The sequence below is a fragment of the Lepus europaeus genome, chromosome 10 (assembly GCF_033115175.1).
Source record: "Lepus europaeus isolate LE1 chromosome 10, mLepTim1.pri, whole genome shotgun sequence".
Taxonomy (NCBI): Eukaryota; Metazoa; Chordata; class Mammalia; order Lagomorpha; family Leporidae; genus Lepus; species Lepus europaeus.
The window spans coordinates 80,742,192-80,754,814 of record NC_084836.1 but is presented as its reverse complement, the minus strand read 5'-3'; the positions used below and the strand labels follow the sequence as shown (position 1 = coordinate 80,754,814).

Sequence of the window (12,623 nt, the reverse complement as noted above, 5' to 3'; positions counted from 1 at the left end):
GGTGCTATCTATCTACAGATGTCTTTCTGGATTCACCCCGTCTCTCGCGGTAGACACAAAGCTTCGTGTGCACAGAAAACGAGTTGTTTTTCTGAGTCCTATGGGTTTGAGATATATGGGTCCTCAAAAACTCAAAACCTATGTGAACAACTAAGATGGGAAAAGAGGAGAGAGGAGGAAAAAGGGAAAAGAAGAAGAAAGAAAGAAGAAGAGGAGGAGGAGGAGGAAGAAGAAGAAACAAAAAAGGCAGAATTTTGCCACCACAAGAGAACTCTAGAAACGAGGATTTCAACTTGAACAACTAGATTTTTCAAAAAACAGCACAGCAAGATCAGGCAAAAGACTACAGGCTTTCCCCTTGCTGCCCACGAGAGTCTGTCTGGAAGGGTACTCACCCTCCTCCACGGTCAGCAGGTTCCCCAGCTCTGCTGATGAATGGTACAGGACGGGCTCCGAACTCTTCACGCCGGCCAGCGGCAGGAAGGGGTCATAGTCGGTGGAGGACAGGTCGGCCAGCGTCAGTGTATAGTGACTCTGCTGGGTGTATGTGCTTGAGCCACAGACACAGCAGTGCAGAACCTGTGGGAAGCAGGAGGGAATGGCACAGGCTGCCGCTGCAGCACCCAGGAGCTAGGATCCTGCTTGGCAGCACTGAAAAACATCGAGTCCTTTCCATTCTGAAGAACCTTCTTGTTATTCGTGAGCGAGTCTACTTTGCTTCTTTCACATCAATGCCTATCAATATATTCCCAAGATTATAAATTTTATTTTTAAAAATTTATTTATTTGAAAGGCAGAGAGAGAGAGAGAGAGAGAGCGCTTCCATAGGCTGGTTCATTCCCAAAATGCCCATGACAACTGCAAGCCAAAGCCAAGAACCAAGATCTCCACCCAGGTCTCCCACATGGGTGGCAGGGGCCCAACCACTTGAGCCATCACCTGCTGCCTCCCAGGGTGAGCATTCATAGGAAGCTGGAGTTGGGGCAGAGCTGGGACCCAAATCCTGGCATTCTGATATGGGATGCAGGTGCTAAAACTGGTGTCTTTTAAGTTTCACTTATGTATTTCTCTGAAAGCAGAGTCACAGAGATTCTCCATGCATCAGATCACTCCCTCAATACCTACAACAGCTGGGGCTGAGCCAGGCTGAATCCACAAGCCAGAAATTCCACCTGGGTCTCCCAAGTGGGCAGCAGGAATCTAAGTACTTGAGCCGTGGTCTGCTGCCTCCCAGGTGCATCAGCAGGAAGCTGGACTGGAAGTGGAGGAGGGACGGAGGGACTTGATGCCAGGCACTCCGATGCAGAATGCAGGTGCCTCAAGTGGTGGCTTAATTTGCTGTACCACAACACCCACCCACAATGGTGTCTCAACCACCATGCCACACACCACCCCGAGATCAGAAATTTTTAAAATCCATTTTTATGAAAAATTAAGTTAATACTTTCAAACCTAAAAAAAACATTTTTGGGTAAATATAATTAGGGGGCCAGCACTGTGGTGCAGTGGATTAAAGCCCTGGCCTGAAGTGCTGGAATCCCATATGGGTGCCGGTTCTAGTCCCGGCTGCTCCTCTTCCGATCCAGCTCTCTGCTGTGGCCTGGGAAAGCAGTAGAAGATGGCCCAAGTCCTTGAGCCGCTGCACTCACGTGGGAAACCTAGAAGAAGCTCCTGGCTCCTGGCTTCGGATCAGTGCAGCTCAGGCCGTTGTGGCCATCTGGGGAGTGAACCAGTGGATGGAGACCTCGCTCTCTGTCTCTACCTCTCTCTGTAACTCTTTCAAATAAATAAAATAAATCTTTAATATATATATATATATACACATATATAATTATGTATATTCACTTCCAGTTGTCTAGCTGTCATTTGCCCACACAGCAAGAGGCCTTGTGGTCAGTTACCCTTTGTACAGGGAAAGAGTGTACTCAGCAGGGGGCAGGCACCTGCATATATCCTCTTCCAAGCAAGAAAACTGTGCAGGAAAATCCTGATGGCATGCTCATTAATGTAAACAAATGATTTTTCTTGGCGAGAGAATTAATTTCCATTAGTCAAAATGCAATAAATGCAAGAAACACCATGTGCTACTACTACATTCCTCCGAGAGCACCAGCGTCAGCCAACCTGTAGAGGGGCTGCAGTTCTTAGATACTGCTGGTGACACTGTCAATCAGTGTGACTACCCTGGAAAATTATTTGGTCTTCACCGTGTGTAGCAACTCACTCTTAGGGATGCATTCAATAGAAATATATACATATGTGGACCAAAAGCTGCACTTGAACATCACAGAATTTTTTTTATGGTCCCAGACTCTACACTACACAGTCTATAAACCTCAGAATTTATAAATAAATGGTGGTTTATTGTCGCTGTGTAACACTTAAATGAGACTGAAAAATCTACAATCATTTACAACAGTATGAATGAACTGTTCAAAAATAATGCTGAGGTAAAGAAGTCAGACTCAACAGGAAATACTGTATGATCCCCAACTCCCATTTTTAATTTCAAAAGCAGGCCTGTCTATGTTTCTGAATTAATCTGTGCCGTTGGGATAGTGGTTACTCCTGAGCAGGTGCATGGGGTCAGTCACACAGGGAGGAGGCACCGGCTGCTTCCAGGAGGCCTCCAGGATGCTGGGCATGTTCTGTTCCCAGCACGAGGCTCTGAGTTTACAGCTGTGCCCACTGACTGTCACTTAGAATTGATACAGTTTTCTGGAAGCATATTATATTTCAACATTAAAATAAACATACGATATAGAGCTGTTAAATAGGTGAGTCATGTTTACTCTGAGGTGACTTTTACATCGGTAAAGCAATTTTAAGAGAAATCTTTTAAGGAAATAAATAAGGCAGAAAAAGAGATGAATATAAATGATTGTGGCCATTGCAGCTGGCACAATCCAAGCATCACACAGGTGTCTAAGACACAAAGGTAACAGAAGTCCTTAACTAACATTCTTAAGACAGTTATAAAAATCTTTGACCATGAAGAAACCTAAAATACACAAAACTTTTTTTGTAGAATTTTAACCACAGCGAGATGGTTTCTTAAAAAAAAAAAATTCAATACATTTTAAAGTATGGTAACAAAGTAATCTGTTAATGACATAGGGCCTCTTTTATTATTAAATGTTTATTGCTAAAAAATAAACAACGGAATTTATCCTGATCAATGGACATGAAAATGCTACCCAATAAACAAGATTTTTGAGACTGTTAAAGGCAATTACAGGGGATACTGAAACCAGTCATGGCAAATACCATGTCTGATCATCAGGGTGAGAGACGAAACTGGGATGAGGGGAGACAGGAGGTGGAACTGGAATCCTCTGGGTACTATAATAATTACGCGGCTAACCACTTCACGTGATGTATTTCCTGGACTGATTTCTTTTTTAAGGCAAAGGAATTACTAGGACCATCACACTTTTTCTTCCTTTGACAAACTGACTTGGTCAAACTAATGCTATAAATGTTTCTTTCGTATAAACTGTTCTTTCTTAAATTAAGCAGACACCGACCACATTCCACGAAACCTGGGGTGTGTGTGGGGCGCGGATTCTTACCAGACTGCGACTGTTTAAAGGTTAAAGCTGACAGTACCTGCTGCTTCTCCAGGTTGATTCTTTTCAAAGGGCTCGGGGAAGGTATTCTGGGGGTTCTCCGCCCGGTCAGGCCACACGCCATGCCCCGAGGCCCGGGGGGAGACTCACCCTGTAGATATAATCCAGCAGCGGGGCTCGAGGCGTCTGCTGCTCGTCCAGGGCCGCCGTGGACACCGGGTGGAGGAGGGCACTCACCGGCAAGGTCATGCACCAGTCCAGGAGGCAGAGGAGCAAGGACACGATAAACTGGAAGGAGAAACACGTCCTCTGAGGCACCCTTTTCTATCCCACTGTGTGCAGCCGTGAACAAGAGAATCATCTCTGCGTGTAGTAACCGTCCAGGAGACACAGGCCGGACAGGCAGGCAGGTAGGTGAGTGACTGGTATTCCACAGGACAGACTGTGGAGGACCGCAGCGAAGTATGCCACAAGGGTATCACTAGGTGATATTATTTACCATTCAATCTTACAGGTTTAGATAGGAAACCAGCTCTAGAGGAATCGTGACAAAGGCGCTACCTACCTTCTTGTCTGTTTCCACTGAGGAGTGTTCTGCACTGGGTAAGAGAAAAGCAATCGTGGCCACAAGGATCTGCATAAAAGAGAAATCCCCAAACAGGGCAGGGTCATCTTCTGGACACACCGTTTGCTGTGAGTACCCAGGTGGCCCTGCAATTAGCCCAGACTGCTGCCAAAGCTTGCCAGCAAGGTGACAGAGCTGCCAGTGCTGTGTATATAACCTCGGGGCCACATTTGGTTTGTACTCCACTCTGCCGGCGGTGGCAACTGGAGCCCCAGGAAAACCTCTCTGTAGTCACACAATTTCCACCGTCAGTCACAACTCACATTTCTCACAGTAAAGTAAAACGAAAATACATTCAAAAATGATTATGAAAATATTCCCATTTAATTCTCCCTTAGATCTCCTCAGGTCTTTCTCTGCTGTCTGGGCCTAAGGGCAGGAGCCCTTTTGTTCACAAAAGTACCCCCTACTGAGATCATCCATTAAAGCACCCATCCCCTGAAACTCCAAGTCTGCACCTTGCAGCATCTTATATCCCTGGGGGACACGGTCATCGAAGGTCACAAATCACGCATGACTTTTGATGCATCTCTAACAGTGAAATCTGTCTAGGGCTGAGAGAAAATACATTAGTGTTGCTTTTCTTTCCCTATAATACTGCATGGGGACAAATCAAGTTCCCGCAAAGAGTTACACTGGACGTGTCAAGAATAGAGTGGTTTCAAAAAGTGCAGCTCCAAAAACCGGCAGAAACGGACCTGCCTCACACCAGACGTCTCCGGGAGCGAGGGCACCTGCTCGTGGGTACAGCACAGCACCCTCAAGGGTGACCGGGCTCCAGGATGTTATTTTGAGGTAGTTCATTCTGTCCTTCTGCCCCTGTCTCCCACCAGCTACCCGATGGATGTTACTGGAGTGGCAATCTCATCACACCGGTCATCACGCTGGGCAGAAAGTTGTGTCCAGAGCTCCAGTCCGGGAGAGACACAGCCCCGCTCTGCCCTGCACGGAGGACATCATAACCAGCTCCCTACTCTCGGCTGGCACCACCCAGACCACCCTCGATGAATGAAGCCCCTCCTACAAAAGGCCTCTGCTGCGGGCGCCTCTGCCTTTCAAAGTCCCTGCGGGTAAGCCTCGGCCCTGGATTCTTCCTGGGCTGCTAGGAATCATGACTGAGAAAGACCGGTTCAACATAACCTTACAACACGTGCCCTGTGCTCATGCAATGAGAGCCAGATTTCTGATAATTATTTGAGTATGTAAAATTAATTAACTATCAGCTATAACAAAAGGGACATCATGCTTATGTCTTAGCACTAGAGGGAAAAAACCAAAAACCAAAAACCAACTTACTTCTGCCATTTTCCGAGGCAGAGAGGTTTCAAACATCTGGAGTTTTTCCCAGTAGGAAACCAGCAACTGAAGAACGTCGCAAGCTACCTGAGCCACAATTTTGTTAGGAAACTGGAAAACAAAATCACACAGCAGATATGTAGCATGACAGGTGCATCAGCGAGGAAAAACAAGACTGCGATTTCTTCCCAGTTCCACGCAGACAGTAATACAGAGATTTTGCATTAGGCCGGTGAAAACTATTTCCTAGTATCAGAAAGTTCACCATCACGGCGCATGCTACACCTGCCTCCCAGCGAGCCTAGCTGTGTTAATGTACATAACATTCTATAGAAACAAGCAGCTGCCGTTCAGTCATCTAGAAATTAAAACCATAATTTGAAATTCCTTATTTAGCTCACATAGATTATATTTTTGACAGTAACAGGAAATTAAAATGTAGTAGACTATTGAGCATCCTACGTGTTGAGCCTGTTAGAAGAATTCTACTCATTCTCTCATGGACAAAATTTCCTTGACAGCTCTGCAAGGTAGATGCTATCTTCATTTTATACATGGAGAAACAGGGATTAGTCAAATGGTTTTCTATCCAGGGCAATGAAACTTGACCCACATGGACAACTTATGAAAAAATGTATAAAATTAGAGCTTGTGAGAGCATAGCTTATGGGTTACAATTTTTTCAATTACTCTGGGTATGTTTCCTGAGGCTGCTGTGTGTCTCAGGTTACCAAAGAGGTCTTCTGTATGTTTCCATTTCTTTCGAGATGGCAAGCAAAGGGGGTGGCACCTGCAAAGCCTCCTTTGTTTCTGCTGGGGGTTCATGAGAGGGATGAGGGCACGTGTGCCTCTCTCCCTGGTCAGAACCTGGTGGATAATGCCACCAGACCTCACCGTGAGTAGAAAGATGCTTCCCTGAGCCCATGCTGCTGGTCTAGGGAACCTCACTCCGAGTCTCCTGCAGCAGACACCCTCTGACGTGTGTGCCCCACAAATAACACCAGCAGCTCAGCGTTGAAGGCATCAGTGACAGAGGCGCAGCACATGGAGGAGCTTAAGGGAAACACAATGAATTTGAACTCTACCGTGCAAGCAGTTATTACCTACCCCCACCCGATAGGAACTCACTCAGGAAGCCCAGGGTGGGAGCACCTGCACTCAGGGGCTCTTCACAGCCATCCCCGGTCATCCAGACCCCAGCTGCCCTGACCTTCAATGCCTTCTTCCCGCCCTTCAAACACCTGTGCTTGTTTTCGCTGCTGGACCTTTGCACCTGCTCCTGGTTTTGCTGGGACACTCACTACCCACTAGGTGTCCATATCATTGGCCCTGCTACATCTTTCAGACCATGGCATGAAATATCCCCTCCAGAGGCCACCACATCCAATCCGAGCAGTGGCAGCCCACTCCCCCAGCTCTTCAGCTTTAGCCCACTCCCTTGTTTCTGTTTCCATTATGGCACTGAAGCAGACTGGAGTCCATCTTTCATGCTTTGCTGTTTTTCCTGCAATCGTGTTTACCACTGCACCTGTGATGTCTAACACAGCCCCCTGGAGCATGTGCATGGAGTGCTGAAAGTGAAGATGGGGCACAGAGGGAGCCCTGGTTGTGCTCCTGCTGCACTGCAGTGGGTAAGACAGGTGTAGAAAGATAAGACTGTTACAGCTGGAGACAGACAAGAGGAAAATGACAAGGACTAGGGCAGACAAGACCAAAGGGTTTTGGACAGCGAGGGGTGGGGCATGGGTGTGGGGAGACAGGCAGAGAGAAGCAGCCAGGAGGTGGGGCACAGCAAGCTGCGCCTGGGAGAATGAAGCTGAAGAGCCAGGGTTTCCATGCAGGCAGTGGGCAGCAGGGCACAGGCAGAGGCAGGAAAGGTTGGCTGGACAGAGCGGGCTGCAAGTGGGGTGGTATTACTGACACAGCCTGGCTGCAGTGGGGGATGTCACCATGAAAGATCACTCACTTACTCACCCAGAACATAACCACAGAGTACTGACCCTGTGCCAGCCCTAAATTATAAGAGAATTCCAGGCACAAGACGCACAGGGCAATACTGTCCCTACTTTCAAGGAACTGCCAGTCTCATGGCACACCCCCCACGGGTGCTCTAGCCTGTGGCTTGGGCTGATTAGAACAAGGCAAGAACAGGTATTGTTAACCGTGGGAGGGAGGGTGGAACTGTGGGAGTCAGCCTGGGGCTGGCAACCCTGGCCAGGAGGCCCAAGAACTAGTGGAGGGAGAGGTGTGAGGAATGGGCTCAGGGAGGGGGCGGGAGGGAGCACAGCCAGCAGGCCTGGAGGACTGGACGCAGTGTCAGGGTAAGGAAGAGCAGTCAGCGATGGGAAGAGGAGGTGGGAGAAGGAGCAGCAGGTGGGGATGAGGGCAGCTGGCTCTGGGAGGCAGGGCTGACCACTACTCCTCGCTCTTGGCTGTCACCAGCATACTGCACATGGCCCACATCCTCCACTGACAGGAAGTTAAAAGTCTGTGAGCAGGGCTGCGGCTTAGAACGCTGCTGCCACCACCCTCGGGCTGCCTGGCTGCTACCCCACCAGATACGGACAACCTGGCTGGTGGAATGCTCTGGGTGCTGCCTGGCTGCAGGCACGTTTTTGCCAGGCCCCTGCCACATCTAGGGGCATACCAAGGTCATGATCACAAGCCAGGCTGCATCAGGAGCTGTGCGCAGCCCTCAACACAGGAAGTCCTCGCAGGGCTCAGGCTTTCTGGCGCCTGCACAGCAGGCCGGGTCCTCTTCCTCCCTGGCTCCTCTTCTGGCAGAGCCCCAGCCCTTGAAACCCTTCTTCACAAAGTGGTTGCTGTTCCCTTGTTCCTTGGCGAACCTCAGGCCCTTCTAGCCATCAGTTCTTCTTAGATTTCTTAGATTACTCTTTGGAGTAAATAATGCAGCTGGCACTATTTAAGCCAGTGATAGTCCTGCTATTAATAACAGCTAAGGGGGAGACAGACGTGGTTGCACCCCAGCTGCTCAGCTGCAGCCGGTCCCCGGGCCTCTTGCACCTCCTTCTCTTCCAGTCCTCAATGGGACAGCGGCAGCACCTCGGCCGAGTGGCAAGGGCCCCGTGGGGCAGTGCACACACTGAGCCAGACAGCACCTGACAGGGCTCAACCACGGCAACTGTAAATTTCAGAAAACTTGTAGAAACACAAAGAATAAAATCTGTTCATCTACAATCCCTCTACTCAGTAATTTCCAATGCTTTTCTATACCACATTCGTTTGAAGACACTACTGGGTTAATAGTTTTTCCAGGTAAGGGGTAGAGATGGGTAAGCCACCTTACACTAAATACACACGCCTAGAATTAAGAAACATGAAAATTGAAAAAGATCTTAGGATTGAAAAAATAAATCATTTAAAAATTAATGGTGGGCTGGCACAGTGGTGCAGTGGGCTAAGCCTTCGCCTGAGGAGCCAGACTCCTATGGGTGCCGGTTCAAGTCCTCCTCTTCTGATCCAGCTCTCTGCTATGGCCTGGGAAAGCAGTAGAGGATGGCCCAAATGCTTGGGCCCCGGCACCCACATGGGAGACCTGGAAGAAGCTCCTGGCTCCTGGCTTCGGATCAGCTCAGCTCAGCTCCAGCCGTTGTGGCTGGAGAGTGAACCAGTGGAAGGAAGACACCTCCCTCTCTCTCTCTCTTTCTTCTCTGCCTGTAACTACCTTTCAAATAAATAAATAAAATCTTAAAAAAGGGCCGGCGCCACGGCTCAGTAGGCTAATCCTCCGCCTTGCGGCGCCGGCACACCAGGTTCTAGTCCCGGTCGGGGCACCGATCCTGTCCCGGTTGCCCCTCTTCCAGGCCAGCTCTCTGCTGTGGCCAGGGAGTGCAGTGGAGGATGGCCCAAGTGCTTGGGCCCTGCACCCCATGGGAGACCAGGATAAGCACCTGGCTCCTGCCCTCGGAACAGCACGGTGCGCCGGCCGCAGCACGCCTACCACGGCGGCCATTGGAGGGTGAACCAGCGGCAAAAAGGAAGACCTTTCTCTCTGTCTCCCTCTACTGTCCACTCTGCCTGTCAAAAGAAAAAAAAAATTAATTGGGGGCAGGAGGGCAGTGTTGTGGCACAGTGGGCTAACTGGCCACCTGTGATGCTGGCATCCTGTATGGGTGTCAGTTTGAGTTCCGGCTGCTCCGCTTTTGACCCAACTTCCTGATAGTGCGCCAGAGAAAGCAGCAGAAGATGGCCCATGTGCTTGGGCTCCTGCACCCACGTGGGAGACCTGGATGGAGTTCCAGGTTCCTGGCTTTGGCCTGGCCCAGCCCTGGCTATTGCGGACATTTGGGAGGTGAACCAGCCGATGGAGGATCTTTCTCTTTCTCTCTCTTGGGCTCCCAGATGGCTCATTTTCCTCATCTTGAACTGGAGATGGCAGTGACACTTCACTTCATAGGGTTTCCCAAAGGACTAAAGATGCTGACAAAGGTCAGGGGTCAGCACCTGACTGGGGTCAGAGGGAATATTCTTATATGGTTCAATAATTTTTCAATTCCTTAACAGAGGTAGCACCACAATGACTTTTCCAGCTCCTGTGAGTTAAACCATAACTGGGGTGCTCCCGACCCTGCCTCAAGTGTTGTGGAGGAGGCAAGGGGGAGCACAGGTGATAGAGGGGGATGATCAGAGCATATGCTTGGGGAGCTAGAGGCACTGAGTTCCATCAGGCGACGCTGGATGCCAAGCCTAGGGCAGGGGCGCTACTGACTGGCTATGCCATGAGCTGCAGCCAACAGGGCACAGAGGTGGCACGGCGGCTGTCACTGGCCTGGCGATGACTGACCCACGTGCTAACTGGAGCTGCTGTGACTGCTGCAGCTGCACATGGCAGGCAGCCAAGGAAGGCGAGCAAGAAGAGCCTGGATACTGGTGTCCCATGGATGGCTCGGGTTTTGAACTGCAGCTTGGCCAGGTGCTCACTCCACAGCCTTGAACCAGTCTCCCACACTTCCGCCCCTCCACAGGGAAAATGGGGACACACTCATCTCACAACTGAGAACCTCCCCCAGACCCTCAGTGCGGTGCTGGCAGTTCCAGAGGACTAACAATGGCAATGCTTATTATTATCACTGTGTTAGAGCAGAAGCCAGGAAAGAACCCTGCAGAAGCTGAGTTCTGGTTTTTGGAAGCAGCTGAAGGGCACACACAGAAGTTCAATTATAGCATCAGTGCTGGTCCCATTGTTTGTATCTGTGTGCGCTACGGCTTCTGACTTACTTTCTCTGCGTCTTGATTATCTCTGGTATAAAATAAGGATTGTAATCTGGTCCTTGCAGAGCTGTCAGTGAGGTTAATGAAAGTATTTAGAGAGCTTCCTATCATTCTGGCCCTGTGTGAGTGCTCACTATGTGACAGCTCTTCTTTTATTAACAAAGAAAGGCAGACATCATAAAAGTGCCCAAGGTTCAGCTGGATGGTGAACACCATGGGCTCCTAACTGGAAACTGTGGAGGCCTCTCTCAGAGCTGCGGAAGAGGCCAGAGCACAAAAATCTCACTTTCTTGTTACCTGCTCTCTCCCCCTCCACACATGGGACAAAGTGTCCTCCGTGCCACAGCAGCTGCCCAGCCACCAGAACACCATTCGGCCACTGGGCTTGGCCCGGGAACACACAGGGCAGGCTACTGACGGCCTGGTGGCTGCTACCAATGAAGATGCAGCCCTCGGTGGTGTCTGTTGGGAACCTCAACATGCCTGCTCACTTGGCCCTCAGAAGAGGAGTTCGGAATCACAACCAGGATGGGGCTAACTCCAGTGAACGCTGGTTGAAAGCCCGCGATCTAGCTTAGTGTCAGGGAAACATCATGAGTTGGGAATACCTTCAAAGTCACACCTATCACGTTGATGGCGTCTTTCACCTGAGGATGGCTTGTACACTGCGCAAGCTCTTCACATATCCACACGCCCAGCGAGCAGATGGCAACGCACCTTTTTAGAAAGCAGGAAATGAGAAAAGCTCTCATGAAACTTAGTATGTTCTTTATACAATTTAAAAATAATAAGACATTCTAAACATGTTTATGCAGAATAGCAAAAATTATTTATAATTAGCAGAATGTCTTCTTGAAGGAAAAGATCAGAAGCCCTCACTAAGGCCAGTTTTCAGGACAATACAAATATCGGTCATGGTTCATACTTAAATATTTAATGAAACAAATGACATATTTCCTGTTAATTGTCACAGTCCACACATCATTTGTTTTTGTTGAAACTAATTTGTTACTACATTTTATTGTTTCAATATACTTTTGAGGAACAATCAAAAACATGGACTACAGAATCTGTAACTGTTTTCCTTACAATAACAGATATAATGTGGACTACAAACATAAGAGAAACCCTGCATTTTATTTTAAAGCATATTTGAATACAACTTTCTGAAATAATTTCATTTCTTTTAAACAATGTGCTAGAACAAAATACTCTTCAAAGAAAACTCCTCAGACTATAAGCATTTCTATCCTATTCTTAACTTCACAGAAACGTGGTTTTCTACACTGAAGAAAACAAGGTGGGGTGGGGGAACTGCCAAGAGTTTTTGATGTTTTTAAATGGGGTAGGTGTTGAAAAAAAGGGAAACCAAGGATTGTCCCCAGGTTTCTGGATTGACAACCTGGGTAGATGGGGTGCCGCTCGCTGAGATGAAGTCTGTGGCATGGCCAGGTTCTGGGGGGCCAGAGGGAATTCCACGTTTCAGTTATGGCTATGGTAAGCTTGCTAACAGATCCAAGTTGAGATGGCAAGTAGGCAGTTTAATATGCGAGTCTGAATACATATAAGGTAAGTAAACCGGAGATCATTAGCAAGATGATGGTTTTTAAAGATTGGTGAAGAATGGCTGAGAGCATCCAGAAAGTCAAGGGGAGAGCACAGGCCTAAACCCCGAGGTGCTCTGCTGTTCAGAGGTGAGGTGGAGGAGGAGCAGTCAGCAAAGGACAAAGGGCAGGACCAGCTGCAGTGAGGTGCAGGCAAACTCAGAGTACGGGCTAAGGAATGGCTGCTGTGCAGCAGGACGCTAAGGAGAGGCCAGTTTCAGAGCTGGGACGTTAAGGACGCATCTGAGAACTGATGGAATGATCTGAAAGAATTAAAGGAGGTCTCTGATTTCTTAA

General features: G+C 48.7%; 1 protein-coding gene across 2 annotated transcripts in view; it reads right to left on the bottom strand.

The window, feature by feature from the left end:
• Window positions 1-12,623, bottom strand: part of RALGAPA2 (Ral GTPase activating protein catalytic subunit alpha 2) — a 340,680-nt gene that overhangs the window by 125,056 nt on the left and 203,001 nt on the right. For both annotated transcript variants that reach the window (XM_062203794.1, XM_062203795.1), the window contains exons 27-31: window positions 11,331-11,439; window positions 5,491-5,601; window positions 4,135-4,203; window positions 3,720-3,857; window positions 396-579 (exon numbers count right to left, since the gene is read on the bottom strand). In XM_062203794.1, coding sequence (XP_062059778.1) covers window positions 396-579; window positions 3,720-3,857; window positions 4,135-4,203; window positions 5,491-5,601; window positions 11,331-11,439 — 611 coding nt within the window. The remainder of the gene's footprint in view (window positions 1-395; window positions 580-3,719; window positions 3,858-4,134; window positions 4,204-5,490; window positions 5,602-11,330; window positions 11,440-12,623) is intronic.